The sequence below is a fragment of the Spizellomyces punctatus genome (assembly GCF_000182565.1).
Source record: "Spizellomyces punctatus DAOM BR117 chromosome Unknown supercont1.10, whole genome shotgun sequence".
NCBI lineage: Eukaryota > Fungi > Chytridiomycota > Chytridiomycetes > Spizellomycetales > Spizellomycetaceae > Spizellomyces > Spizellomyces punctatus.
This window is the reverse complement of record NW_015971546.1, coordinates 777884-805719: the sequence shown is the minus strand read 5'-3', so window position 1 is coordinate 805719 and position 27836 is coordinate 777884. Positions and strand designations below refer to the sequence as shown.

Genomic DNA, 27836 nt, shown 5'->3' with positions numbered 1-27836 from the left:
ATAAAGAGTGAACATGTCCTTTGAAAGAAAACTCGTTATCCAAATGGCTGCCATTTGCTATCGTTATTCCATTGCATGTCCTGAAGGCTAGGCCTATTGCAAAGTAGGTTGTTTGAAAGTCGCTCTTGCAAAGCACGCGTCGATCGCGCTATCCGTTGCGTGACGTCAAAAACGTCTAACAAGGGCAGCTATAAAAGCTCAGCGTTTTTGGTTTCTCCCCCCTTTGCAACCTCCCATTTCCTCTGGTGGGTTTTTGATGCTACGTCCTCACCACAGAATAAAGCAGATCCTACACCGCCCGCATACTTTCAGAACCGTTGTGTATCGCCTGCTTTCTTTTCAATCCTTGTCGTCCAAAACCATGTCCACCAACCCAGGAGAGGTCTCGACACCCAATGACTTGCAAAATGGGCAAATGTAGGTTGGCTATTCATGTGGAAACCTTTCTCATTTGGTTGTTGACGGCGAACGGGTTCCATATGTGTAGGAAGGCTGTAGATGTGGGGGACAAGCAAAAAGTCCTTCTTTCAAAAGTCCAGGGCACAATTTATGCTACATCGGCTAAATGCACGCATTATGGGGCACCCTTGGAGAAGGGCGTATTAACGTCGGATGGAAGATTGACTTGGTACGGAACTGCTGTGAAATCATGGCGATCGTTGACATTACCGTCAACTGAGCTGCTGCCCATATCATCTGCACATGCTGCAGCCCTTGGCATGGCGCATGCTTTAATATCAAAACAGGGGATATCGAGGATGCTCCAGCCATGGATTGTCTCAAGACTTTCAATGTTCGTGTGGTAGGGGACCAAATATTAATTAACGTGTCAGCTGAAGGTACGTTACCGCGATGGATGTTTGTTACGATTCTGATGACGAAGCATTGACATTACTGGAGTAGAGCTGAAAAAAAACCGGTCTCCTCCCAACCGAGGTTTACCTGTCCGTCGCCCGGACACCGCGGTGATTATCGGGAATGGATCTGGAGGACAAGCGGCGGCGGAGGCGCTTCGTGAGGTTTGTAAATGGCGGCTTGCTCACTGTTTCCGGCATCTTTCGTGAACCTCTGTTTCATATCCTTGCAGCACGGTTTCGATGGTCGTATCATTGTTTATGGCAAAGAACCCTACCTTCCCATCGATAGAACCAAGCTGAGCAAGTCACTCGATGTGTCAATCGACAAGGCTGCACTGAGGCCCGATGAATTCTATAAGGAGCGGGGAATCGAACTCAACACCAGCAAGGTCAATTTTCATCGTTCACGGAATATTTAACCAAACGTCCTGATGTACGGATGGTATTAGGAGGTCAAATCCGTCAATATTGATGGAAGAAAGGTTGAACTGACGGATGGGACGGTTCAAGAATACAAGTACTTGGTTTTGGCGTCGGGATCGCAGGTCTAATCCGATTCTTTGCAAACTGCGTATCTACAGCTCTCTCGTACTTATTATTGTGATGATTTTACAGCCACGGACTCTCGATATCGAAGGCAACCACCTCAAAAATGTCCACTACCTGAGATCTCTCATCGACGCCACCGCCTTACACTCTGGTTTGTTCTTGCATTTTCCCAGCACAAGCTCGCTGCATCCAGCACATCGGTATCAATGCCATGAGTATTTCCTTTTCTGCAGCCATCAAATCCTTCGAAAAGCCGAACGTTGTGATCATCGGCACCGGGTTCATTGGAATGGAAGTGGCATCGGTTCTCGCCAAAGATGACAAGGCCAATGTGACCATCGTAGCCAGGAGCGAGGTAACGAAGTTGCTTTGTTTCTATCAGAATGATATACTGAACTGTGTTCAACGGGTTCCCAGGTACCCTTGAAAAGTGTTTTAGGCGAAGAAGTTGGGAAATTCGTCAGAAGATGGCATGAAGATCACGGAGTGAAATTTAAGGCGAATGTAAACCCGAAAAAGTTTACTCCGTCAGGTAATGCTCCAAAAGGTCGAGCTGAGAAGATGTAGCAACTCAACCGCAGACCACAACAGACGTAGATCCCACAAAGGTCGCCTCAGTACTCTTATCAACCGGTGAAGTACTTCCAGCCGACGTTGTACTTGTAGCCATTGGTGCGACCCCCGTCACGACTTACCTACCCAGCGTCCTCCTGAACGACGACTCATCGGTAACCGTAACACCCAACCTATCCGTACCCAACCACCCAGAACTATACGCAGTGGGCGATATTGCACGATTCCCAACTCCCATGAATCCCAAAACAACCCGTATCGAGCACTGGAACGTAGCACGCAACACTGGGCGTCTCGTAGCCCGGAATATTGCGCTCTCGTCTCGTTCGGAGCCTCTTCAAACCTTTAACAAAGCACCATACTTTTGGACGGCGCAGTACGGTAAATCCCTGCGATACGTTAGCACAGCTCCGTTTGAGACTGTCTTTGTGCAGGGTGACCTGCAGTCACAGAAGGGAGAGGACACGGCATTTGTTGCGTGGTATGCAAACGGGGACAACATTGTGGGCTGTGCTAGTTTGAATAAGGATCCGATAGTGAGTCATGTGAGTGAGTTGTTGAGGTTGGGCAGGTGTCCTACCTTGAGTGAGATTAAAGCTGGGAAGGATGTACTAAAAGTGGAACTTGGTAAGTCTGCAAATTGTATTTTCTTTCTAGAATCTTGTCCAATCGTAGTATTAATGTATTTATTCGTTTGTTTCGGATAGGCCCTGCCAATCGTCTTTGACTAGGTTAACGTCGCTGGTACGAGAGCGTATATTGTCAGATAGCTGCCAACATAAACAAAGTCACGTTTTGTTCTGAACAATACCATAAAATAGTGACTGGTTGCCTCCCAAAGACACTCCGCTGACCTCTGCTGACCAAACTCCTCAAGTTCGATTAACCTTTTGGTGGCGGACTCTCCAAACTTTGCCCATAACCACTTGCCCAAGTCGATAACAATCCGTAAGTTCCATCTCCCTCGTGGCGAAATGTGACGGAATGACAATGCAGGATCCCCGCAATCTACGATTCACCCATCAATACCCATCCACCCGCCAACTTGGAACTTGCCATCGAACCGACAACAAAATCTTTTTTTGTAGATGTGCAGACTATATATCTCGCAACCGCTCAAGTTGCCGTGGTCCCTAATCTTGATTTCCCCATTCTATTAAAAGGGGGTCAGCTTTTTGTGTCGGTTTATGGAAACGATCATAATTGTAGGCAATGGTTCCCATGTGCTCGCGAGGCTTTTCATCGATTGCTGATTGTGTCCGGAGTGAGCGTCGGGCTATGAAACGCATAAAGGAGCAGAAACCGATAAAAGTAGCCATTAAAACTAAATACGCATAATTTTGGGAGCAGGATTGATACTTACGCTGACCATCCCATGCAGGGTATTCTCGCGCCCTTACCCAGTCTTTACGGATACCATCATTGAGCAAGCCTAAACACTTGAAATGTAAGTTACTGAGCACTCGGGACTCTATCAATACAGCGGCTTATGTTGTTCGCAAATGAGAAAGCCCATCACACATCCATCTCTGCGTCAGAGGTAAGTGGGTGTCAAAGATATTTCTTTCATAGACTTGCTTCTGGAAGACTCGCTCTTGATCATGAGCAACGTACAGATTTTATGTTTCCGTAGCGTTATCGTCGGCCGACGAGAACCAAGTGGCTGACTGAGTGGAGCGAACTTCAAAACTGTACAAGAGCAACATAAAATCACCATGGAAAACGTCAAGGAGATATCTGTTTGACTATTCGCTCATTTTTCAAATCCTTCTATAATATACACGTCTTCCTCCCACCCTTCCTCTTCATTCACCTTCTCAGTCCAAAAGAAAGGGCCTTCGTCTGTATCACAAAAAAAAATAAAGAGCCCCCCCAGCATTTTATCCCCCCCTCTGGCCCATCTATTTTCCCCAAGATAGTCCATTCGCCAACTAAATGCCCTTATTCTGCTTTCACCTTCCTTGGGGAAGGGACAACAAAATTCCTACTAATGAATTTGAGTACCTCGTCCACAATCAAGACGGGTGCCGAGATCCACAACACGGCTTGCCACTCTTCCCAGTTGAGTGGAGTGATCGAGAAAAGCGTCTGCATCAATGGATCGGGATAAGACATCACGTCGTCAAATGATTTCAAGGATAACGACATCAAGACACGTACCGAGAAAAACGGGACATACAAAATCATAAAGTGCAATGCCATGGAGATAACAACGGCAATGCAAAGGTACAAGTTCTTCCACAACGGGAAAGTCAGGAGGGACTCGTTCTCAGATAAACTGTTCATCGCGTTGAACATTTCCACCACAACCAAAATACTCAACGACATGGTGGTCGCCCGCTGAGAGAAACTGTTGTAGAAAATGTCGCAGCCAATTTCAGGGAACAGAGTGCTGCATTTGTGGAAGTTTGTCTGGAAGGTAAGAATAAGTCAGAGTGTCCATCTGAAAAACCGTCATGAAGGAACCACATATCCTGCACTCACCAGTTGCGTAAACGTAATCTGCGGACCACCAGTGTAGAACATGAACCACCAGGCGTATCCGAAAATGGTCGCAGCGCCAACATAAGTTCCTACAACCATGTATCGAACGAACAACCACTTGGTCACAATAGGCTCCTTCGGATCACGAGGAGGACGGCGCATGATGTCGTTATCAGGAGGGTTGAACCCAAGAGCCGTGGCCGGAAGACCATCAGTGACCAGGTTGACCCATAAAAGCTGTACGGGAATCAAGGCCTCAGGCATGCCGAGAATAACGGTCAAGAAGATACTGTGAAGTACACATATAAAATGAGACTCTACGAATGCAGAATTCGCATGACAGGAATAACATTACCTAACGACCTCTCCAATATTGGAACTAATCAAATACCGAATGAATTGCTTCGTGTTCGAATAAATACTGCGTCCTTCCTCAACGGCACTCACAATGGTCGCAAAGTTGTCGTCAGCGAGTACCATGTCACTAGCAAGTTTCGCCACATCCGTTCCAGTACCCATTGCAATACCAATATCAGCTTTCTTGAGCGCAGGGGCGTCGTTCACACCATCGCCAGTCATGGCCACAATAAAGCCTTCGCCCTTGAGCAGATCAACGAGCTGTTGCTTGTGGGTAGGTTCGGTCCGAGAGAAGAGATTGGCACGGTGGACAGCCTCGATCCGTTCCTTCGGGGACATATCGTCAAACTCGCGACCAGTGTAGCTCTTACGTGCAATGTCCTCCTTGTCCCCAAAGACACCAATCTGACGGCAAATGGACTCTGCTGTCTTTTTATTGTCTCCAGTGATAACAATGACGCGGATACCCGCAGCTTTACACTTGCGAATGGATTCGCGCACTTCAGGGCGAGGGGGATCCATCATACCGACGAGACCTACAAAGGTCATGTTCGTTTCGTAACTTGCGTATGCGGCGGGGTCGACCTTCTCGGGCACAGCGGGCTTGTCCACTGTTGCAAATGCAAGCACACGCAATGCTTCACCTTCACCCCAGTCAGCAACCTTTTTCAAAATCTTCTCCCGGAGCTGGTTATTCAAGGGAGTCGCCTCGCCAGTGCTCGAGAGACGAATGTACGCGCATCGTTCCAAAACCTGCTCGGGAGCACCCTTGACGAACAAAGATTTGCTACCGGCAGCGGGGCTCCTCGAACCGAGGCCTGCAGCACCATCTAGTCTCTCGACGAGCACAGACATGGACTTGCGATCACGCGAAAATTCCAGTGTGGCAACCCGGTTGTACTTGGCTTCAATATAGTCGCTCACTTGAGATATACGTTTCACTTTTTCTGATGTCGAGAGCTGAGCCAAAGCATGGGTATCCGCAATAAAAGGAATCCGATTATTGATATCGGCGTTATCAGTTCCAAGTTTCTCAACCAGCGTCTTCAACGCCGCCTCCGTCGGTTCCCCAATCTTTTGGTATGCATCTGAGGTCTGAAATGCAAATCCAAGTGAGACGCCAAAGTTCTGACACCTAGATACCACGTCTTCAGCTTACCTCATCGAAAATAATCTTTGAATCGTTGCAAAGTGCACAAATATGAGCTAGTTCGTTCAGGCTAGAGTTCTTCGCCAAGAGATTACGGTCTGCTGGCTGCTGCTTATGGAGGACGCGACCTTCAGGTCCATAAGTAGTACCTTCAACTTGCAACTCGGAGGCTTCGGCAAGGGAGTCCCATACGATCAATCGACGAACGCTCATTTGGTTTGTTGTCAACGTTCCCGTTTTGTCAGAGCAAATCACGCTGGTACAACCAAGGGTCTCAACACTACGCAATTTTCGAACAATTGCGCCCTGATTCGCCATCTTCTTGGTACCAAGAGCAAGGCAAGTGGTGATAATGACGGCAAGACCTTCGGGAATAGCGGCGACTGCAAGAGCAACGGCAATTTTGAAGTAATAGATGGCCCCTTTGATCCAGCTGCCATGGAAAGCTTCGTCCGTAAAGTGACGGATGTTGATCGCCCAAACCAAAATACAAATGATCGAGATAATACGTGCAAGTTGGTCACCAAAGTCATCGAGCTGTTGCTTCAAGGGTGTCTTCTCATCCACCTGAGAAGTGATTGACTGATGAATTTCTCCAATGGCAGTGTCCGTACCGGTCTGAACAACCACAGCGACAGCTTTGCCAATTGTGACTGTTGTACCCGAAAAGAGCATGTTGATTTGATCCTGCTTTACCGCTCGCTCATCCTTGACGACCACATTGGGCTCTTTGCTGACAGAGACAGCTTCACCAGTCAAAATAGATTGGTCGGTTTTGAAAGACGACGAGACAATATGAAGCAGGCGACAATCCGCCGGGATTTTATCCCCGACGGCCAGATGAACAATGTCTCCAGGAACGAGATCGCGTGCGTTGATCTTTTGGATCGATCCATTTCTGACGACTTTGGCTTCATCGGGTGAGTACTCTTGCAAAGCCTGAAAATGGCGGTTTGGCGGTTAAAAACTATATCCAAGGTGTTCGAAACGATTACAGGTTGGCACTCACTTCAATGGCGCGCTCCGCATTGGTCTCCTGAACAACACCAACTACCGCATTCGCAATCAAGATCAACAGAATCACAATCGGCTCCACGTAGGCCGTTCCAGCCTCTTTTTCGTCTGTTTCCAAAAACGCGAGAACAAAAGAGATTGCTGCGGCCACGAGGAGGATAATCACGAGCTGGTCTTTGAACTGCTCAAGAATTAGTTCCCAAATAGGTGTTGGGGGCTCTTCTGGTAGCTCTGTAGAATGTTTCAACAACGAGACGTGAGCAACGCATGTCAAATGATTGAATCGAGCAGTAATAGACTGTGTATACCATTTGAACCGTACTCGGCTAGTCTCTTCTCCGCCTCTTTGGATGTCAGCCCTTTCTCTTTTTCAACCTTTAGAAACTTGAGCACCTCTTGAGGTGTCTTTGCGAAAGCGGCCTCCATGTTTGAAAAGTTGCAATCACGGACAACACGGGATGATCAAGAAGAATGGACAGGTTAAGAATCCCCCTGCTGTTCGTGCACTAAACTCTAAACGAGTTTGCGAAATGGTGCGTGCAGATCAAAAGCCGTCCGATTACTAGCACAAATCACAAGACGGGATGGGGCAAAGAAATCCAAAACGGCAGTGTGAAAGACAAGGGGAGAAAGTCCTGCAGTTCGTTGGCCAAAACACGTGCGCAGCTCATATGACCATATTTGGATGCCCAAAGCCCATTGAAAGCGTGGTTGGAAATGATTGGGCCGTTTTGATAACGAAGGGCTGGAGGTTTCAAACTGCGATCGCTGCCGGAAGGAATCCTCAAGACGATGATTGTTTGCTAGATGGTCGCTTTTATTCCAACAAGACCTTTGTTTGTTCTTTGACACAAAAGAATGACTGGACTCATCGTCTCTAAAGGACATCTAGACTATGGCTAAAACGAAAATGTGTGCGATGGGCTACAGGATCTATCTACTGGTCGCTCTCTTTGCCTCCCGGTGAACTTTGCACCTGTAACTAGGTTGTCAATGCATCCCTTTGGCCCACATCTTTTATCCACGAACAAAATCTGCATACGAGTTCCACATCCATGCCAATGATATCGCTAATGTAAAGGTGGTCAAGACGTAAAACCGGTAAATGTGTTGCAAAAATCCAATGAAAAAGAGCACTTACGAGAGATGAGCAAGGCAGGCCACACTCCAGGGCTGGAAATCTTTGCCGTCTTGTAGACAAAGACCTCAGTTGTGAAGGAAAATAGTGCCAACCCAAATGTGTACATTGTCAGATTGTACAGCCTAGAGGAAAGTCATAGTGTGAGCATATTAGGCTTACAAAAAGGAAACCAAAAAACACAAGGGATACGCTACACTCGGTCGTGAATATTCCAGGCCGCGTACACCCGAACAAGACCAGAGGTAATTGTCCAGAGGCCCATCATTCGAGACATTAACGCCGTCGCTACAATGTCCAAGTTTGGTTCGATTACAAGCATTATAGACGATCCACAACAAAGACTGACCATAACGCCAGCGATCCTACCTTCACCCTTCTTTTCCGAGTAAATCCGACTTGTCACTCGCATTTTGGGGAAGAAGCATTGCGCACCGTTGTAAAACGCCAGTGTGCCGACAAAGAGCAGGTACTTTTGGAGCGCGGACGGAGGAAGATAGACCGACATGGTAGGGCTTTTTGCTGTGTTCGTTAAAGGGATGCGAGAGTGTGAAATGGGCACGGGCTTGGAGGGATTCGCAAGGCCAGCGACGCGTCCACCTCCGTTGGGACACGCGATCGCAAATCCTCCAATCAACCGCTCCTTCAAGATGTGCCATGATGGAGTCGCTCTTGCTCGACCCTTGTTGATGTTGAAAGGCTTTTGGTGCAATGAACGAGGTATCCTGAATAGAAAACGCAAAGCCCCAACCGGGGACAGTGCCTGAACGTGGCAGTCACTGTCCGTCTTTGAATATACGGTGAAAGTTTCATAGACTACGGATGCCTGCCCGTGGCATGAGTGCAAAGAACTAGAGAAAATCGAAAGGATTTGACCACTAATATCTGTAAGAGCCGGTTCATCACTGTGCAAAGCTGCACAAATGGACATGGGTGATCACCGTTGGTTATTAGAAAGGTTTTTAGTATGTACGCTCGAATCGGGCTGCTGTGAGCTCCGTCTCTACGTCTCGTCTCTACGTCCAATTTTAATCTCCTTTGACAGGCGGTCCCGTCCAGCAACAGGGAGGGTGAAAGGTTTCACACTGTGCACTAGCGGTATTTCACATCAGGGCACGACAACAAGAGTCGGCCATTGCCCGTCTTGATCCCATCCATAGCGACTCCACGAGCATTATCAACGTCAAATGAATGCATGCATGCAAAGCAGCAGAACGATAAGCTTTCTCAACGGAGGTTCATTGGAAAGCCTCCTTCATTCAACATTCAACGATCCAAATGAGCCCGGAGCCTAAAAACCAGAGACCCGGTAGAATGAGTTTGGTCAACAAAAAGTTGTATTCCTATTGTTATATCTACAACCAGTCATCGGGTATTGCAAATGCAACCCTCATTTGGGCCGCTGTGTTTACGATGTAAGCCCCGGTGTCGTAACTGTGATTTCGCGCTTGCGATTTGTTGGGGCCGCGCTTTCAGCCATATATGACTACCAGAGGTTGAAGACAATACGTAGGAGTTGCATTCGCCGATCTGGATAATCTCGATCATCCTGCCTTGGGATTGGGACTAACCGAAGAACCTAAACGAAAAAAGATTAAATTTAGCAACATTTGTTTGGGGATCGTTGCTATTGCTGGGCCGAGGACCTGGCGAGGTAATGTCCTATAACTGGACGAGCAAGCAAGCTTTCAACTTTTCACTTTATCGAGTATCGCGACCGCAACTAGATGGCTAATCACACTGCGGTGACCATCGATGGAGTCGAAACGGCGCTTGACGTAAAGAAGAGAAAGCAACAGCTAAATGTGTTGCATAACGAAAGTATTCTGGTTAGAATACTGCAAGGGAAGACATGCACGCCATTGTCATTGTCCGATTTTAGAACATATTTGGGTATGTGCTCCTGATACCTATTCCAGACCTAAGTATATCATTAATCCTAATGATCATTTTGGTAATGTAGAGAAAAAAGAGTTTTCAGAAGAAAATCTGGATGTTCTCGAGTGGTTTATCAGCTACCGCCACAGATTTATGGCTCTTCCAGAGTCAGAACGTGCGCTCTCACCCGCCCCTGTTTTCAGCGCTGAAAATGAAGCAGATACCGCTCACACCGGAGATAATCTCGTAAAAGCACTTTTCTCAACGAGCCAAAATGGGGTCGGTGTTGGAGCGGCGCCACTCAAAAGTTCTATCCTCACTGCCGATGGTCCTCCTACAGGAGCGACAGCGTCTGCGGAATGGCTGCCTTTCGGGTGTCCACCCCCTGAAAAAGTCGTGCTGACATGTACAGAGGATGCTAAAAGACAACCGTTTCGGACAGAGATCAATGCCGCCATTCAACTCTTTTTCACAACTGGGGCATCGAAAGAGCTCAACATCACTTCTGCCATGCGCAAATCTATTTGCGACAAGGCAGCTAGTACTACACATCCCGATGTATTTGCTCCAGTTGTCAAGCACTGTCTTGATATCATGGGCACGTCCAGTGTACCGGCATTTATGCATTATGCTGCCCAAAATGTGCAGACGCCTGCAAGGATTTCACGGACTGTGGCAGCATCTTTGACGTCGTTGTTGGGTGTACTATTAGTGGCTCTGCTGGTACGTTTGCGACTGCTACTGTATCCATCGTCCAGCCATATACCTTTTCCTAACTCGCTCCCGACGTTTAGATTCACAACAATGTGACGCGCTGGTCTCGCGTCTCTGCGTTCCCCCTCTTTGCAACAGCAGGTCTCCTCTACGTTGCCGTCTACAGTAAAATGTGTCCCCTTCGAATGGCAGCTCGCAAAAAAGAAATACTTGTCACCGAAGTTGACCCAGACGCCAAACGGGGATTCTTCAAAAGACTCAAACAGCCCTCACCTGACAAATCTCAGTTGCCTACTAGGAGTAAGGTCGTCATCCAAATTGTTGAGGAGCCATTGGTGTTGAGTAGGCAAGCGAAGATGACGCTGTGGATCTGTGTGTGGGCTGTTATAGCGGGGGTGGTTATGACCGCCATTGCAGTGGCGATTCCTCTATGAGAGATTATATGTGCTTTGTACCCAGCACGTAGCATCTACCATACGAGCATTGTTTTTTTTCTTCTTCTTCTATGACAAGCGGCTTTTGTCCTCTATGTCAGAATATATCTCAAGTTTAAATGGGTCCACAACATCAGATTGCATTATGGCGTATGGGAATACCTCCAAGTAATGTGCCAACCAACAGGCTCTGGCAAAGGATAAACACAAGTGGCAACGTCACTTTGATTCTGGATAAGCAACTTGCCCACCAACTGTTTGACTGTGCCACATTCGCGTTCAAGAGTTGCCGACGAATGAATTCAGCTTTGACACACAGTGGTGGGCGAGTCACACGCCAATGTACACTAAAATATCCGATAAGTGTTGGACATTTTCTAAATAAAAGTGCATTTAAGGGAGGGCAATAGACACCTTGTCTCTTCAACAATCTACATTTTATTACTAGAAAACAATCAATTGACAAACAATGAGCGCAGTATACTTTTGGAAGACCTCTGAGCGTCCCCATGGAATCTTTTCCCAATGGGCCCCTTCCCCCTTTACCGAAGATGGCATCACGTTCCCAACAGCCGAACACTACATGATGTACCATAAAGCAGTTCTATTCAACGACCAGGTCATTGCCGAGCAAATCCTTCAGGAAACACGTCCAGTAAAAGTCAAAGCGCTCGGACAGCGTGTCAGGAACTTTGTTCAATCCGAATGGGCCGCCCACAGATATCGCATCGTTTTTAATGGCAATATGCTGAAATTTGGGCAAAATCCTGGAATGAAAGAAATATTGCTTAGCACTAAGAGCAAGGAGATTGTGGAAGCAAGTCCGTATGACAGAATTTGGGGAATCGGGTATACGGCTAGGGCTGCGGCAGGAGCTGATAGGAGGTCTTGGGGGTTGAATTTGTTAGGAAAAGCATTGATGGATGTTCGTGAAGCTTTAAAGTAGCCTTCATAGAAACTTGTCCTTTAAATAAATGCTGCTTGTGAATGCACTATTGTATTGGTCGGACCATGGTGTGGCTTGACATGCGCTGTGCCACTCACGCGATTCCTTGACCTGACGTCATGCACGGCATTACGTATTCGATCCACGTCATTCCTCCGAGCAGCTTTTAAAAGGACCGTCCAAGGGTTCCCCTGCCCCCCCGATTTTAATCAGCCCTCGACTTTTCAAGAATACATACAAGCAAATATCAAATCCAAACAATAGCACCATGGCCAGCTACCAAACGCCCAAGACGGAACTTAACACCGCCAAAGTCGAAGCGAAGGTGGCAGCGCAACACGCAGCGGAAGCCTCGGCTCACGCCTCAACAGCAGCAAAACTCGCTGCGGTAGATACTGCACAGAAAGTTCAAGAGTCTGTCGAAGAAGCTAAGCTGGAGGTGGAACAAAAGTGGGAGGAGAAGAAGCCAGGTAGGTCGCTTCTAGTCTCTCACGGTTGCCAATAGGACGCATACTGACGGTTATTGTGATTATTTAGCTGTTAAGGCGTATTTCAACCAAGGAAAGGATCCTGAATTGGTCGCCGCAGAGGAGGAGAGGAAGGCATTGGAGAGGTCTTAGAGATCATAAATTGAGAGAGGACCAATAGATGCGGATGTCAACGACTTTTGCAGATGGTTGCGCTTTTTCAACTTGTGATGTCCATGTAAATAATAATACTGTTTTCTTATACTTGTTGAAATGGTCAGAATGAATGCTAGAGTCCAGCCTGTTATATTACCAATAAACCATTCGCGCACAGAAGAAAAAAAAATAAAAGATCCCTGCACAACGTCAAGGGCGCCTTCACGAGATGTACCCTTTTGCACGAGCCCTTGACACCACCAATAATGCACGTCGCTGCACGCCAGCACAAGGACAAATGTTCCCGCACAATGTCCTCAATCCTCCCATACCCCCTTCGCTGCGGTTCGATTTTGAGAATAACAAGAAACATGACTTGACTAACGATGAACTTTCGTACGATCTGTGAACGAAAATGTTGATATTGGATTCTTGAGCAGCCGTCATCATGTAACGTACCAAGATAACCAGTGAAATGATTTGTCTACCATGGATTTGATAACCTGTGTCCCCTTGTTTCCGCTGCACCGGGAGCATGTGGATAGCTCAACCAGCTCGGGGTGGAAGACACGCTGGGCAAATCGACTTGAGTAAGTGTAATGCTTTCTATATCTGGCTCCTATAGAACGAACCAATAAAATGTAAATATAACTTGCGACCCCGCTTAGCGTCCGGTCATTGGGTTCTCACCTTGTTAGTAACTGAATTAATATCAATGTGTCCAAAGGCCTCCTCCAAATTCTTCATCAATCCCGTCTCGGGATCAATTGCCATGGAGCTCAACGCATTTGCCAAATCATCCACTTCTGCAAGACCTTTCCTCTTGGCCTCCCGCAGCACCAAACTTCCACACACACATGCGGCCTCTCGTGTCGACCTTTCCGGATGCCAGGCGGTGGTTCGTTCCCTCTTTGGATCAATGAGAACAAACCCGCCTTGACCATCTGGTAGATCGAAAATCAGGTATCCAGCGAGACCTCCCAGGATGTTGAGGTAGATGCTCTCGTCAGAATTCGGGGTAACATGCATTTTTCGGGCGGTAATGTGATCGGGGTTAATGAATTGTGGACCTCCTGCCTCTTTGAGTGCTGTTGTAGCGAGTTCGTAGAGCTCGGGATGAGTAGATGCGGACGGTAAAGGTGGAGCAGTTCCGGGAGCGTAAGTAATTCCAAGACGGGAAGCAAGCGATCGGGCCTGTTCCTTGCGGCTTTCATCAAGCTTCCAGGTGCGGGTCTGGTGGTTGTCTGGCCCAAAGGGGAGAGTCAAGTCCATCTTGTCCATGGTATGGAGACGGTCGGAAATTGTCGGGTTATAGGGAAAGCAAAAGCGGGTGGTCTGGATACCGACCAACGACGCACTGTTGGAGTGTGGGCAAACAAAGCCAAAGAGAAGAAAAAGGGAAGGAAGAAGGCTACCTTGGGTAAAAACTGAAGACCGTAAGACGCTTGGCCCAGGACGAGCCAAACAAAGCAAGTTGTGGCGGCGTGGGAACAAATAATGCGGTTGCCCAATTATCCTGTAGCAACAGTTGCGTTTTCAACAAAAATACTTGGACAAATGCCTTGTGTGTTGTGTAAGAGAATGCGCAATGGAAACCTGGGTTTTGACCGTAGGAAATGGGCAAGTCGACAGGAGAGTAAGTCGTGCATGACGTGCCAAGCGCCATTTGCTGCAAGTCACGCGTCAACACGCCCCCCCAACAGAGTCACGAGGAGGGTAAGTTGACAGGCGTTTTGTTTGCAATCTTCACAAAAGGAATTCAGCATTGGCTTTAACGATGCTTTAGGATTGCAGAGTATGATGGTGCCAGATGAGCATTGGGGGAAGGTGAGGATCAACGGATTCTGGCATCTTTCTGTTTTTCAACCACGAATCAATACAAGGTATGAGCTGTCCAAAACAGCACTGCTGTAGAAGGTGGCCGTTGATTTCTCGTTTACAAATGATTTAAACAGTCTTATGGATAAATGGTGCCTTTGTGGCCGGGGTTCTTTAGCACCAATGCACGTGGCCGTATTATTGCATGGGCAATCAATCTCCAATCTCCAATGTTAAAGAGTAGTCGCATTTTGAGCTCTTATTTTGAGGTGCAACGGCTCTTCTAGAATGTAGTCTTTGAATTACCAGAGAAATATGGGGGCTTGAGATTGAGGATAGTCTTGCTTAAACACAAGGTGGACACACAGAGTATGCCGGAGCCAGGTTGGGTTGTTCCAAACCCAGTATACAAGTACTTGTCTTGTTCTTCGTAAAAAGACCGCTGAGTTACTTTGCGCCTTGCCCATACAGATATCGTGCGCTTACTGCAGATCAAACACTACTTGAACGAATCTGTCAATGGATCAACTATTTTATCAGCGCTCATTGATCTGCGCTTGAAAGTGGCGTATGTGGCTACCGATCGATCACATGATTCCAGTCACATGACTGCCTTGGGGGCAGACTCAACTTTCACCAAGGCGAGTTGCGTTTGGATTGCGATTTGGACCAATACCGCACCGCAACATACCCAAACCATGACTCTAACTAAACCGCTTCCTACCATCATCTCTCGGAATGCCCAGGAACAGCGGAAGCGCGTGCTTCAGCTGTTCAGAGACTGCGTCCGAGCGGCTCCTGACATTGTAGAAATGTACAGGCTGCCGTATCCCGTGTGGAAGGTAAGGTAGTATATAGGAACCAGGATTAAGGCCCGGAATGAACAGCAAAAAGCACAACCAATGGCTGGTGTAGTCCTTCTGCAGTATAATACAGGTCTGACTCTTTACTTCGACACCAGGTTCGCCAAAGGTTCCGCCGAGAATTCGAAGCAAATCGCTCCATCGAGAACCAACAAGTCATTGATATCCTCATCTTCAAAGGCCGAAATGAGCTCACTGAGACTCTTGAACAATGGAAGCAAGATGACCATGTCCAGCGGTTCTTCCCAAACAACACGTACGAGCAGCCCGAGCGGAAAGTCCGACCTTTCGAGGACGACAACGGAAGAGGGAAATATTCTGACTTTTTGGCGGACTTTTTTGAAGGGAACTTTGCTGGCCAGCGAAGCAAAAATTATGCTTAGAATACTATGATACTCATGTGGGAATGGGCACAAGTGTCCGAGAAGGACCGCTTGTAAATAGAGGCATATATGGTGAAAGACTTATCGTACGTCCTCTTCCGATTTAACGTTATATACAACACAACATATATCTACATACATTTATCATACATGCGGCGGCAGTGGTTCATCTACTAAATGCCATCCAGATACAGTTTCATCCTCATCTTCGGAATTTTCCTCCAAAATCTGTCTCAAGGACGGAGATATCGTATATTCTGACTTTGGCTCACCATCATTTCTTAACGCGGCGATCTCGCTCACCACCCATCTCCGTGTCCTTATTGCAATGTGTAGCCGTACCACTTTTTGAAAGTCCAGGGAGAATGGTTCCCGTGGAGATGGGTACGACGCTGTAGTGGACTGAGGGCCGTGAGGACTGTCCCGGCGAGGACGGCTGACGTCACTAAAAAAGACAATCATTGAGTAATTCATTTCGGACCAATTTCTAGGCATGAATGAACACACCAGCCCAGATCTGGCGCTTGACAGCACAATGCCAGGTTCTCAAGCGTATTGTGTACTTGATAAATTGGAATATCGACTCCCTGGGTATAACACAAGTAGGCAATATTATAGTTAAGCATTGAGAGTCCCACAGTGAACGCTTCAACATTATTATCGGAAAGGTACAACGGCAAGTGACTGTAGAAATAAGTGCAATTAGTGCTACGGAGCATGCGATTAAAAGCATATTTACATGTCCTCCAACCTGAATTCGGACGAAGAATCCACATAGGCTGCTTGCGCAAAAGATCGAGCACCTTTATTGACGATTTGGAACGGCAGCGTCACATGAAGGTAGTGGGAAAGCAGTATGGTCATGTGGATAACGTAACCGAGTCCAGCATTGAATCTTTCATGCGGGGAGCCTGTGCAGGTTGTGTGAATAGAGACGCTATGCAGCACGGCGATTAGCATCTCGGGTCACTCACTCACTCAGAGAATACCCGAATATCGGAAATCCAACATTAATAATACGATACTCAGGCACGTCGGGTGAAGAAGAGAGCAACGCACTAGTAGAGGTCCGTGCGATGGGTAGAGATTGTGTCGTGGTCACCCCCGATGAAACCAATGATGATGATGTTCCATTACGAACAGAATATGTAGAGATTGCAGAGCTCATCACACCTCCACCAATCGCTTCTTTGCCTTGTTTACGTTGGACCTTTCTCAACCGAAATATGGACACAACTTCTCGTACCAACAGCCGACGGGACTGCATCAGCACTTCGGCCGCTTGCCGATACTTTCCCCGTCCATGGTCCACTTCCTGTCGGATATTCCCGATACTTCGTAACCGCTCGTGTTCTAACGTTGCGTGTGCTTGCGCTAGAATCTGACGACGCTGATTGATAGTACGGCGTACAGTCTTGAGCTCTTCTCTACCTAGAGGTGATTTTCTTCAATAAACTCGTAACGTTCGGAGATATTCTGTCTCATGTAGACATGCACAAGCTTGCCTTTCTGAACTGCTTCCCTCGCAGCGGCAATGGAACTCTCTACTGCTTTTATACGTCCCTTTGCTGCCTCTGCCTCCTCGGCTGGTGATATTCCAGTAGGTGGTCGGTTAGAGCCAAGGATTGTATGAATGCGCTCTGCCAGAGAATCCCGCTCAACGGCGAGTACAGTGTAGTTGGATACGTGATTTTGAAGTCTGATAAATAGACGAGTGAGCAACAATAAAAGAGTGGAGTTTATAGCGAAGCAATTGCCTTTCACTTATGCAGCTGGAGCACCAAAATTTCCTATGCGTTGAAGCGCATGTACCGCATTCCATTTGTGGAGGACGACGGAAAAGAAGAGGCCGCCCGAGAGCGCAAAAAGAAAGAAAACCAAGACGTTTGTTGGAACGGAAGGAAGGAGAGCCCAAAGAGCGACGCTGACTCAGACTCGTTCGCGCTGAATGCTTGTAATTTGAACCTAAATAGGCCATGCCCAAAGCACCGTGGGCTTTCGCACCAAACATCGCCAAGAAACGATTACCTTTTAGAATTGAACAGTTATCCTAGATATTCCACCTAAACGAGGCCTCCTTGTAATCTAGGACACCTATATTGCTGTCAGCTCGAACTGCGTGCCCTATCGCGGGCCGTTTTCAACATTCGCACTGAAATTCTCTCAGCCGAGTCTCTCAGCCTTGTCACGACGCAAATATCATACCAGCTACCTTGCAGGAGCAGATAGAACTTTCTCTGTAGAGAAGGAATAAGCGTCGGGGGATTTGTAGAGGGGCTATTTGCGTGAGCAGCGTGAAAAATGAACAACGATACCAGGGCGTCCAAGATCTGTATGTTGTATCGTTCAAAACTTGCGCCAGATAGTCGTCGACAAGCTAACACGGTCATGGGCATGCGTAGATGATTTTGTCGCACACAATGCGAACGGAACATGCTTGCGAATAGGACCAAAGTCGGGGCGGGTGATGGTTACGGGCGGAGAGGATCGAAAAGTGAACTTGTGGGCTATTGGGAAAACAGCACCGATATTGGTAAGTGTTGAGGAATTACTGCGTAAACAGTGTGGCAAGCATCTTGTTTGCCTCCACACAGCGTGTGCATTGAAAGAGAATGCTGATAAGTTTTCTCTTATTGCTTTCAGAGTCTTAGCGGGCACGCAAGTGCAATAGAATGTGTTACATTAGATTGGCCAGAGGAGATCGTGGTAGCAGGGTCATCTTCTGGAACGATCAAGCTCTGGGACCTGGAACACGCAAAAGGTACGTTCTAAGCTACAGTAAGCACGACTAATACTGTTGTTCATCTCATCGGTATCTCATCGGTATGTTTGTTCGCGTAACAGTAATACGAACTTTAGCTGGCCACAAGTCTGCAGCCCGATGCGTTGAATTTCACCCCTTTGGCGAGTTCTTTGCTTCCGGCTCTTCTGATTCATCGGTTAAGATATGGGACGTTCGGCGGAAGGGATGTATTCAGACATACCACGGTCATCAAAACGCAGTCAATATTCTTCGTATAACACCTGATGGGCGATGGATTGCAACAGGAGGCAGTGATGCAACAGTAAAGGTACGGTATTAGAGGGAACTTTTCCGCTTGGTTTGTACTGTAATGGTGTTGAAAATGCCTTACATCTAGATATGGGACATGACCGCCGGGAAACTTTTACATTCATATTCCGATCATACAGGCGCTATAACAGCACTTGCTTTTAACCCTTCCGAATTTTTAATGGTATCAGCAGGCGCCGATAATGTCTTGAGGTTTTACGATCTTCAAACATTTGAGTGTATATCCGCCACCCCCGCAAGCACCGGCCGGCCGCAAGCATTGCAATTTGATCCGGAAGGACATGAAGTGTATGCTGCATATACTGATTCTCTGCAAATATGGACATGGGAACCCGCTGTATGCCACGACGTTATCTCGGTTAGCTGGCCCAACATTGCGGACATGAGAATTCTCTTGGAGGAGGGGAAGGTGCTAGGTGGTGCTCTGGATCAAAATTTCGTGAGCGTGTGGGGGGTGGATATAACGGTAAGTGGCGGGGCATCAAATCACATATCGGATTGGCATCTGACACGAACTTGCTCAGCCGCATCTAAGCCCAACGGACCGACGACCGCCGGACTTGGCTGCACCCGCAGGGTTCACACAAGGTCCTGAGAGTCCGTATGGTGGAGCAAATCGTAGTAACATCGACAGCGCGGAGCTCGATCTTGGTAAGGTTTTTGCGATATGATAAGCCCATTGCGTCAAATCATCGGGATCAACCTTTAATCATCCGTAGGCCGACTGTACATTAGCGAGGATCAGAGTGCTCCAATAGAATCATCACTACGAGGGTCTCAAACAACAATTCAGGATGACATTGTCTCAAAAATTGGTGGGTATGATTTACTATCGAGAACATGCAGGATAAGGTTTTAATAAACTATCAGCGGCACAACGACAGGAGTTTGCGGAGCGACACCATACCCCGCCCCCATCCCAACAGCCAAACAATGCTGGTTTGTGACGTTTTTCTGTTGCAGAGTGCGCGTGGAAACGTTATTGACGTTTGCATACAAAAGGTACCCAGCGTACACCACCGTATGGTATTCCTAAATCGATGTCATCACCCTACATGAAACCAGAACCAAGTGACACGCCACCGTACGGACGGTCCATGTCTACTTCGCTGGACCGACTGAATTTCCCAGAAGATGCTGGATATAGGCCAGCGACAGCTCCGGGATTCTCTCGAAGTGCTGACGAACAATTTGCTCAACAACTTCACACACACGCCTCACGCGGCCCAAACTCCTTTGTGCCGTCTGGGAATGGCCAGAGATTACTCAATTTGGATGTGGCAAAATTCTTACAGGTACATGTACTTTGCAAGGGTCGTGTGTATACCTGCACAAATCTCACCCATTTGGGCATACCAGAATGCTCAACGACGCGCCCAACCTCTTCCTCTCTCCCCATCTTCTCCTGGAGCTCCTCCACCGACATCCGATAACGACATTATAGATTCCCTGATGTTCCGGCACGCTTCCATCACTTCCATTCTCAACTCCCGCTTAACCAGTATTCGGTGCATCCGACAAACGTGGGACGAAACCAACATCCGACAGGCCATAGAAACAATGATCGAACTCAAAGATTCGAGCGTATGCATCGATTTATTGAGAATCATCAATTTAAAACCGAAATTGTTGACGCTGGACGTTGCGATTTTGCTTCTTCCCGTGTTGAACGAGTTGCTGTTTGAGATGTATGAAGAGTATGTGATCACTTGAATTGATTCGCATCAGAACTAGGTATCTTGCGAACTGAATTCATCCAACCATAGTTTTATCGTCACGGCCTGCGCAACGATACGACTTCTTGTGAAGAGCTTCTCTCATGTTATCATATCAACCATGAATGCAGATAATCTGTCCTCTCCAGGTGTCGATATCAGCAGAGAAGATCGGTAAGACCGGTCCTTTTGATTGGAAATCGCCGCAATACAAGCTCATCTTTTGCCTCTTTGACAGAATTCAACGATGCAGAGCATGTCGTCATGGGTTCATCGAGATATCTACAACCTTGGAGGAACTAAAGCGATCAGGTGGACAAGTTGGAGGGGCCGTACGGGAAACACTAAAGGATTTGGCCGTCTTTGCTTCGTGATAGAGTTTGATACCATGATGTAATGATCAAATGCTGAAGATTGCTCTGAAGATGCCAATGAGAGTTTGTGCGATTGCCCTGTGCAATCTTTTACTTTTGTAGCGCCAGCATAAATTAGTGTGCTTGGCGCACACTCGACCGTTCATTCCACATTGCACTCCAGTCCAAAGAAAGAGACAAACAGCCTTCGTTTTCACTATTTTATCAAAAGCCACAGGAAGAAAAAACTAAAATAGAAAAGCGCACATCCCTAGGTACACAGAATTCCCAATCCTCAACTCAGTCAACAGAGTCTATCGAAGGAGGCATTGAAGGTGGGGCGAGACTCAAGAAATATTTATGTGGGGTTTTGACAATGCTTGACGGTATATGTTGAATCTGGTGCGATGGGAACTCTGATCCTCGCCGGTAAGCAGATTGACCATCCCCATACACCGAGTCGTATGGCGACTCTCCAAGGTCGATGACGTCGTCGTTCATGTTAATCATATCCTCAACATTGCTGGCGCGGTGTGGATGGAGGAGCCTATATATTTCATTCTGTAACAAATGGTTATCACCTCTGCGGTTTGGCAAAATTGCATTCTCTGTCAAGTACGAGGTAGTACATACTGTAGGCATGTGGGACGAGAGCCGAACGAAGAGTTCGGCGTTTGCTCGTTGCACTTGTTGCTTTTGCTGTGTATCTGGTGGCTCCTCTGCGTCCGCCACAACAGCCTGGAAATGAACATATAGTCAATGTCATCTGACAGAAGGCAGTAACACATGCAAAGACAGAGCCACACCATCTTATCTTTTCCTTTTTCCTTCGTTCTCTCAGCCGAACTAGTGGTTAACTTTTTTGCGGCCGCCTTGGCCCTATCCCTGTTCTTTGCACAAATTACACACCATCCCGACCCAGAAATCGCGTCACCAGCAGTTTCCCATCCCTCCATGCTCGCAATCCGCTCCATGTCAGTCTGCAAACACGTCGCATGGAAAGCATGTCCACATTTCATCACAGCAATTTTGTTTATCTTTTGCAAGTCAGACATGGCCCGTATGTGAAGCATCCGTTTGCATACACCGCATTGTCCTTTAAAAGGTCGCAAGGCTTTTCGTCGTAGTGAGGTGCTGCGAGCTTGTGAGCCGTGTACGTCGATCGACAATATGCGGTTTGTGGCTTGAAGAAGTTCTCGTTCGTAGCTGTAAGAATCAAGCATGGAAAAGATAATCTCTCTATGCTCGCCAAAGGATGCTCGACGTTGTGACTGGACAATTCGGTAGAGGATTGAGTGGAATGGCACATATCCAACCATGGCGTAAAGTAGTGTGCGGGCACTGTTCTTGAGGCAATCATACAGTTCAACCACCTTCGGCTCTCTCTCATCGTCGAAGGTTGCACTGAGGGGTCCACCTTCCGGTCGTGTAGGAGAAGGAGGCGCTGTTACCTTCTGTGGCTCAACTATGGCATCCAGCAGACTAAACCAAAGAGATTCACACTCGTCTTTGCCAAGTCTTCCCGAGCTTCTCATACAAAGATCCAAGGCCATGTCTATCCGGCGTTTGATGTGCTCAAGTGCATTCAGGGATGTAATCTCCCCAGATGTTTCTCCTGACCTGTTCCCTGTGTTGGTAATAATTTCAACAGCAACCTGTACGCCTTCCATTATCAGCCGCAGGGCACCTTCCAAATTCCCGCTCTTTTCCAGAATCCAGACGGCGGCATCAAGGACATTGTGTTGCTTACATAGAGCCAGTACTCGATCAAATGCATACGGGTATCCAGTGTGATCCACGCTAAGCCTATCAAGATATCTTTTCACCTCCCGGGGCTCACGTATACATAGGAGTTCAATATACTTCTCATAAACTTCTTCCCCAAGGTCTGTAGTAGATGTACTCTGTTTTGGTCTTCGCCGACGAGGACGGTCGGCTGTCTTTCGAAGAGATAGAGCCCACTCGGCATCGAGAAGCCCTCTCAGATAGGTGAACAAGTCGTCCGCATTCGGGGAAAGGGTGCGAATAACGGCTTTATGCTCTGTTGGCCAAAATGTTGACATAAGATCCGTGGTTGCCACTTCATCTATATGCGTGAGTTGTACGACATTTTGCAATACACTCTGTTTGACCGCCAAAGACTGTCGAGGTGCTAGCGCTTCACTCTCCAGCAGTTCGTAAATCGCGTGAAAGCCCTGCTCCTGGCGCGTAGGGTCATTTAAATAAGACAAAATTACGAGCTCGTAGCGCTGGAGCTTGCGAGCTGCCAATTCGTAGGGCCGCCACAAACCGCCTTGCTGGTATAGGTCCAGCCATTTATCCTGTTCGGCGTTGCTTGGCTCAAAACCGGTCAGTAGCACGCCCACAATGGCCCGCTGTCTCTCCTCACGCGTTGTACTGTCTGGTGATGTCATCAAGCACAAAAGGACCCTTCGTAGCACATCCTTCTGTAGGGAAACAGTGCTGCGATAGTTTGCATATATGCGTGCCACAAAACAGAAGCAAAGGGTAACGTCGCGAGGATCCAGCACGTTATTCTCGTAAATTGACTCTCCATGTTGCAGCGACAGAATATCTACGCTCGGTGGACTGCTTCCCTCTACCGCCGAAATTAAGGCGTTCAAAATGAACTGTCGGCTGATTTCGTACCTATCAGCAAATCGGCCCATGCCATCTTCGTCGGCTACAAAGACATTTGGCCTAATTTTAAGATCTTTGTTTTGCAATGCGTCATCCGCAACAATGGCCCCGAGAGCTTTCAGGAATTCTCGAGGATCATAACTTAATAGCAAATGAATGTATGGATATGGTTCTCGCCCGAGTTTGCAGGCCCCGGTGCCAGGAGGCCAGATCGCATGAAAAGGTGAAAACAGGAAGCTGAAGACATCCTCCCTGGCCGCCACAGCTTCCTTCTCGTCGAGATGTCCAACGGGAAAGGCTTTCCCGGTAAGGATATAAGCCAGGTACACGTACAACGTGTAGACCGCATCCTCCGGAGAATGGGCTATGGATGTAGACAGCGCTGACCCGTTGCCATTTGAGTGCCCTTTGTCGTTTCTCGCTTTCCCGTGCAACTCCAATAGGTGAAGGAGCTCGATAATAGGTGTCACAAAATCGCCAACACGGTTATAGACGTAGAGCAAACCGCTGTATAATCCGTACTTGAGACAGAGGCCCACAGTGTGATGTACATCCAGCACCATGGGGTCAAGGTGCAAGATCACTTGCTCAAGTCGGTCCAACCACCCATGCATCTCATAGAATGCAATAAATTCCTGGACAATCACCGGGTTACTGAAGGTGGTAATCCGCTCATCCAACACATACGCCTCCAGGAGCTCGAAGAAAACTACTCGAAGATTCTTGTCACCGAAGTTTTCGTAGATGTCGCCGAAGAGAAGATCATCACGGCCAATAGCTAAACACGTATCAAAGGCCGTAGCCGCCAGTTGGCGAAACACGGAAATATCCTCTCCCTCAAGAAGTTTTTGGTCGCTTGCGTCATAGCTTGTCAATGACATGTTGATAAAAGACAAGAGCAGGTCTGTAAGATGGTCACCGACCATAGTACGTCGCATCTCATCATCTGGTGGCAATCCGATTACCGCGCGCTTTGCGCTGCCATAATAGAAAGTAAGACCCATTGCTATAGCTTCCTGAAAATTGCCAGATACTACAAGTGCTTTGAGGCGATCCGTCCAGGACAGCCTGCTAGCTACTGTAAGCTCTCGCTGACCCTGGCAGGAGGAAAGCCAAATAAATGTCAAGTAATTTACCAGTAGCGGCAAATTGCCTTACCAAAACAAACAATCTTCCTTTATATGAACGAATGCTTTGATGGTATGCCATTGCTGGTGTCACGCGCAACGATTGTAAACTACGCGTATAGTAATCTGAGGAGATGATCTGTCGCATGCTGACATCAGATCGCTCTATCTCTCTCATGATTGTAGCGTCGAAAAGGATTAGCTCTTGCAGACTAGTTAGACATAACAGTAGCTACGATACCAATCAGTTAGCGTCTCATGGATCCATAAGGGACGATTGGTGACAACAATCTACCTTATCGTCCATCCACTGGAGAGCAACTATATCATCATTTGCGACCCAGCTTCCTTGGACGGAGTAGTCCACTGCGTTCGACTGTACGTTGACCGAGTCTCGCTTGCTCCGCTTTGCGGTAGATACCCAGGATACGCGAATGATTCGTAGCTGTTTGCCGAACGAACAAGCGAGCAGGGGATTGCTGAGGACTGGAATCTTTCCTGATTATATGAAATTCCGGACATACGGAATGTGATGAGCGTAATCCTGGGTAAGTTTCAGAGTCATCGACGATGGTAAAGTCACCATACCGAGTCAGGCATTTATTCCACCCACCATGTTTATCCTGCTTAGACGGAGGACACCATGCGAGACACGAAATCGAGCATGCGAGCGCAGACGGGTTGGTGACGGTAGATCCTCGCGTCCATGACAATCTGAACTGCGTTTGCGGTGCCGGCTTCAAACTGATGATGGCCATCTATTCATCAAGTTAGGCCACGTTTTTTCATTCATGGAGGGCAGGGTGAGAAACAGGGCATGTACCTTGTACGGAGTGCTGAGGGCTATCAGGTCCAAATGATCGCCTGGGTATCGTAAATGACCTGACACACGGGGGAGGGCAGACAATGCATAGAGGGTTGTCGATACGGCTGGGTTGGAGCTGCTCGGGTGAATACGTGTGGATACTTGAGTGCTCATGACGAGTCCCTTCGATGATGCATGGTAGAAAGCGGAGCCCTGCAGGTTGATACAATATTCCAGTCACACGCTGTATGCCAACAAAAGCAACCCAAAGTGGGTATTGCCAAACCTGGTTGTCACCCGATACGAACGCTCCTTTGGTTCCGATGAAAGCAAGGTGAATGATGGCCGCACCTTGTGCATGTCCATCTTTCTTCGATTTCGCCTCTTGCTGGACGCCAATAGGAATGATAGACTTGACGATTGCACGTCTCTGAATGTCCCATACACGAATTAATCCGTGTGCGTAACCACAAGCCAGCTGATTATGATCCGGTGCAAGAGCAACGGCTGTTACGGGCCCTGGATTACTTGCTACGTTAAAATGAAAATGGAGTCAGCCGTACGCCGACATTCTAATGTCCGCATCGGTACATTATTCACCATCGGCAGGATCCCCAAGAATCGTCTTCAAGACTTGCGCAAAGTCGTAAACAAGAATCATCGACCAGGATGTGCCAATCAGGATACCTCCTGAAATAGACAAGACGGTTGGAACGCCAACTTTTTGCCTCATGGCACCTGACATGAGTTGCATCGATAACTTTTGCAACGAAGTCCATCGCAGAACATCCTTTGGTCCAGGTGGAACCGTCTGCCCAGCAAGCACACTTAGATTACTTGCTGACATGGCTGCAGTGGAGGGGATTGTGGAAGATGATAAAGATGCACCAGAGGCAACTGTGGAGGTTGAAATTCGTCGGAAATGTGATAACGGGCGAGGTGGTTGGGTAGCTGGGGATTGTACAGGAGGACTTGCCAAACCACTAACATCAGAACAAGCATCCGATGTACTATCCTAGAATTATAGGGTAGTACGATAAGCGATACTGCAGCCTAAGTACTAATACCATAATATGTTTTGCATTTTACGTACTTCGAATGTCTGTGAACCAGAGGATCGCATATCATCGGGGGTCTGTGCGGAGCTCCCATAGCTGATGACATCATCTGTTTCTTCCCCGTTCTTCGCCAAAATGCCGAGACCAGATGCACTCTCTGCATTTCTCGGATGAGTACAATACGCGTGCGTGCGCACCTGATGAGACCATACCACTCGATTCCAAAAATTCTCCATATACGCCGATCTCCTCCACGATGGCTTCCAGTAGTGTTCGAGCCTTTTCGTCTGTTTCAAGATCATTTGTATCAATATGCGCCAGGACATCTTGCTGTAATGTTTGAAGTTCCTCAATTCTAGTCTGTAGCACTTGTTGATCGGCATCTGCGATGTCACCCGGAATGATCAAGCTGCAGAAAGTGATAAGCCATACACTCTGACGACGGCTCTCCAAAAATGCATACCTTGCAAACCGCGCGGTCAGTTCTGACAATGTTCGAATATCTGACATTTGTCCAAAGTCAAACAAGAACGCCTTTTCCGCTGCATCGATGTCGTCGATACTCACCGTGATGCTCCGAGTCTTCAATCAAAGACAAGCTAGCAGAAAGAACGAGTCTGAGTCTACTCCACACGTTGAAAAAGATGGAGGTGCACTACGCCATCGTCTTAAAGTTTCACATACCCATCGGCATTTTCTCGAGTTCCGACCTCATGTCTGAGATGCGAGCTTCTCTTATCCGAAGTCCTGCCCAACTCCCCCTTAAGATCTCCATTGCTCCCTGTGGAGCTTGCCACAGACAATCGACTCTCACTGTTGCTTCGACTCAAGTTCGAATTCGTTGTGCTCCTCCGTCCCCACGCCGGAATTTTGAACCCCAGTCCAAACGGTCTCCAACCAGAGGGATCCTCTGACACAGTCCCTATTCCCCCTATCTGAGTAGTACCGTTCAATCGAGTGTGATGCGCATTTGAGTCCTGACCGCCTTGTTGCAAACTGTCAAAATGGTCTTCTATGCTTCCCAGGTCGCTCATGTGCAATTCTTTGTGGGAGTCCAAGTTATCTCCCCATTGGTTCATATGGAGGCAAAACTATTCAAAGTACGGCTAGCCAAGAGATATCCCGGATCGAGGAAGCGTGGGAGGCAGGGAAAGCTTCGGCGGACGACCCGCTCGGATGGCAAACCTCCAGTGACAACAACGAGCGAGCAGCGCCGACGCGAACCCAAGCACGTGATTCGACTTGTGTCGGAGGCGACCTGACGACCGCGCATAGCAACGGATT

The 27836-nt window shown here is 47.8% G+C and overlaps 11 protein-coding genes across 11 annotated transcripts; 6 read left to right on the top strand and 5 right to left on the bottom strand.

Moving 5' to 3' along the window:
* Positions 1-168: 168 nt before the first annotated feature.
* SPPG_05979 (uncharacterized protein) lies at positions 169-3772 on the top strand. Its single transcript, XM_016754186.1, has 13 exons — positions 169-417; positions 488-628; positions 712-839; positions 904-1019; positions 1088-1246; positions 1307-1402; positions 1473-1557; positions 1640-1761; positions 1824-1938; positions 1998-2606; positions 2687-3290; positions 3361-3426; positions 3491-3772. Exons 1-11 carry the CDS (start codon positions 257-259, stop codon positions 2704-2706), a joined length of 1752 nt encoding a protein of 583 aa, XP_016607070.1. The 5' UTR covers positions 169-256; the 3' UTR covers positions 2707-3290; positions 3361-3426; positions 3491-3772.
* SPPG_05978 (calcium-translocating P-type ATPase, SERCA-type) lies at positions 3714-7609 on the bottom strand. The gene is made up of 7 exons (XM_016754185.1): positions 7293-7609; positions 6980-7215; positions 5980-6909; positions 4819-5915; positions 4464-4752; positions 4140-4391; positions 3714-4067 (listed from the first exon to the last, which is right to left on the bottom strand). Exons 1-7 carry the CDS (start codon positions 7408-7410, stop codon positions 3921-3923), a joined length of 3069 nt encoding a protein of 1022 aa, XP_016607069.1. The 5' UTR covers positions 7411-7609; the 3' UTR covers positions 3714-3920.
* A 168-nt stretch (positions 7610-7777) lies between these two features.
* On the bottom strand, positions 7778-8734 carry SPPG_05977 (uncharacterized protein). The gene is made up of 4 exons (XM_016754184.1): positions 8492-8734; positions 8320-8410; positions 8126-8247; positions 7778-8054 (listed from the first exon to the last, which is right to left on the bottom strand). Exons 1-4 carry the CDS (start codon positions 8628-8630, stop codon positions 8002-8004), a joined length of 405 nt encoding a protein of 134 aa, XP_016607068.1. The 5' UTR covers positions 8631-8734; the 3' UTR covers positions 7778-8001.
* An 814-nt stretch (positions 8735-9548) lies between these two features.
* Positions 9549-11281, top strand: SPPG_05976 (uncharacterized protein). The gene is made up of 3 exons (XM_016754183.1): positions 9549-10015; positions 10086-10723; positions 10795-11281. Exons 1-3 carry the CDS (start codon positions 9850-9852, stop codon positions 11146-11148), a joined length of 1158 nt encoding a protein of 385 aa, XP_016607067.1. The 5' UTR covers positions 9549-9849; the 3' UTR covers positions 11149-11281.
* Positions 11282-11537: 256 nt separating this feature from the next.
* On the top strand, positions 11538-12139 carry SPPG_05975 (uncharacterized protein). The gene has a single exon (XM_016754182.1). It carries the CDS (start codon positions 11618-11620, stop codon positions 12092-12094), a length of 477 nt encoding a protein of 158 aa, XP_016607066.1. The 5' UTR covers positions 11538-11617; the 3' UTR covers positions 12095-12139.
* Positions 12140-12281: 142 nt separating this feature from the next.
* Positions 12282-12889, top strand: SPPG_09337 (uncharacterized protein). The gene is made up of 2 exons (XM_016757496.1): positions 12282-12564; positions 12632-12889. The coding sequence occupies exons 1-2, from the start codon at positions 12363-12365 to the stop codon at positions 12712-12714; spliced, it is 285 nt and encodes a 94-aa protein (XP_016607065.1). The 5' UTR covers positions 12282-12362; the 3' UTR covers positions 12715-12889.
* Positions 12800-14371, bottom strand: SPPG_05974 (uncharacterized protein). Its single transcript, XM_016754181.1, has 3 exons — positions 13408-14371; positions 13177-13336; positions 12800-13120 (listed from the first exon to the last, which is right to left on the bottom strand). The coding sequence occupies exons 1-2, from the start codon at positions 13996-13998 to the stop codon at positions 13202-13204; spliced, it is 726 nt and encodes a 241-aa protein (XP_016607064.1). The 5' UTR covers positions 13999-14371; the 3' UTR covers positions 12800-13120; positions 13177-13201.
* A 795-nt stretch (positions 14372-15166) lies between these two features.
* On the top strand, positions 15167-16001 carry SPPG_05973 (uncharacterized protein). Its single transcript, XM_016754180.1, has 2 exons — positions 15167-15377; positions 15497-16001. The coding sequence occupies exons 1-2, from the start codon at positions 15234-15236 to the stop codon at positions 15779-15781; spliced, it is 429 nt and encodes a 142-aa protein (XP_016607063.1). The 5' UTR covers positions 15167-15233; the 3' UTR covers positions 15782-16001.
* Positions 15850-17670, bottom strand: SPPG_05972 (uncharacterized protein). The gene is made up of 6 exons (XM_016754179.1): positions 17539-17670; positions 17287-17480; positions 16760-17212; positions 16533-16692; positions 16289-16465; positions 15850-16226 (listed from the first exon to the last, which is right to left on the bottom strand). Exons 1-6 carry the CDS (start codon positions 17601-17603, stop codon positions 15926-15928), a joined length of 1350 nt encoding a protein of 449 aa, XP_016607062.1. The 5' UTR covers positions 17604-17670; the 3' UTR covers positions 15850-15925.
* Positions 17671-17759: 89 nt separating this feature from the next.
* SPPG_05971 (uncharacterized protein) lies at positions 17760-21021 on the top strand. Its single transcript, XM_016754178.1, has 12 exons — positions 17760-18113; positions 18184-18314; positions 18425-18542; positions 18626-18852; positions 18922-19320; positions 19379-19505; positions 19574-19669; positions 19725-19793; positions 19857-20149; positions 20214-20551; positions 20621-20743; positions 20808-21021. Exons 1-12 carry the CDS (start codon positions 18083-18085, stop codon positions 20941-20943), a joined length of 2088 nt encoding a protein of 695 aa, XP_016607061.1. The 5' UTR covers positions 17760-18082; the 3' UTR covers positions 20944-21021.
* An 85-nt stretch (positions 21022-21106) lies between these two features.
* On the bottom strand, positions 21107-27612 carry SPPG_05970 (CORVET complex membrane-binding subunit VPS8). Its single transcript, XM_016754177.1, has 14 exons — positions 27237-27612; positions 27120-27151; positions 27016-27055; positions 26765-26961; positions 26588-26709; positions 26095-26509; positions 25781-26025; positions 25513-25707; positions 25303-25447; positions 24985-25187; positions 24721-24921; positions 21729-24659; positions 21556-21660; positions 21107-21483 (listed from the first exon to the last, which is right to left on the bottom strand). Exons 1-14 carry the CDS (start codon positions 27584-27586, stop codon positions 21223-21225), a joined length of 5442 nt encoding a protein of 1813 aa, XP_016607060.1. The 5' UTR covers positions 27587-27612; the 3' UTR covers positions 21107-21222.
* Between the last annotated feature and the right edge of the window lie 224 nt (positions 27613-27836).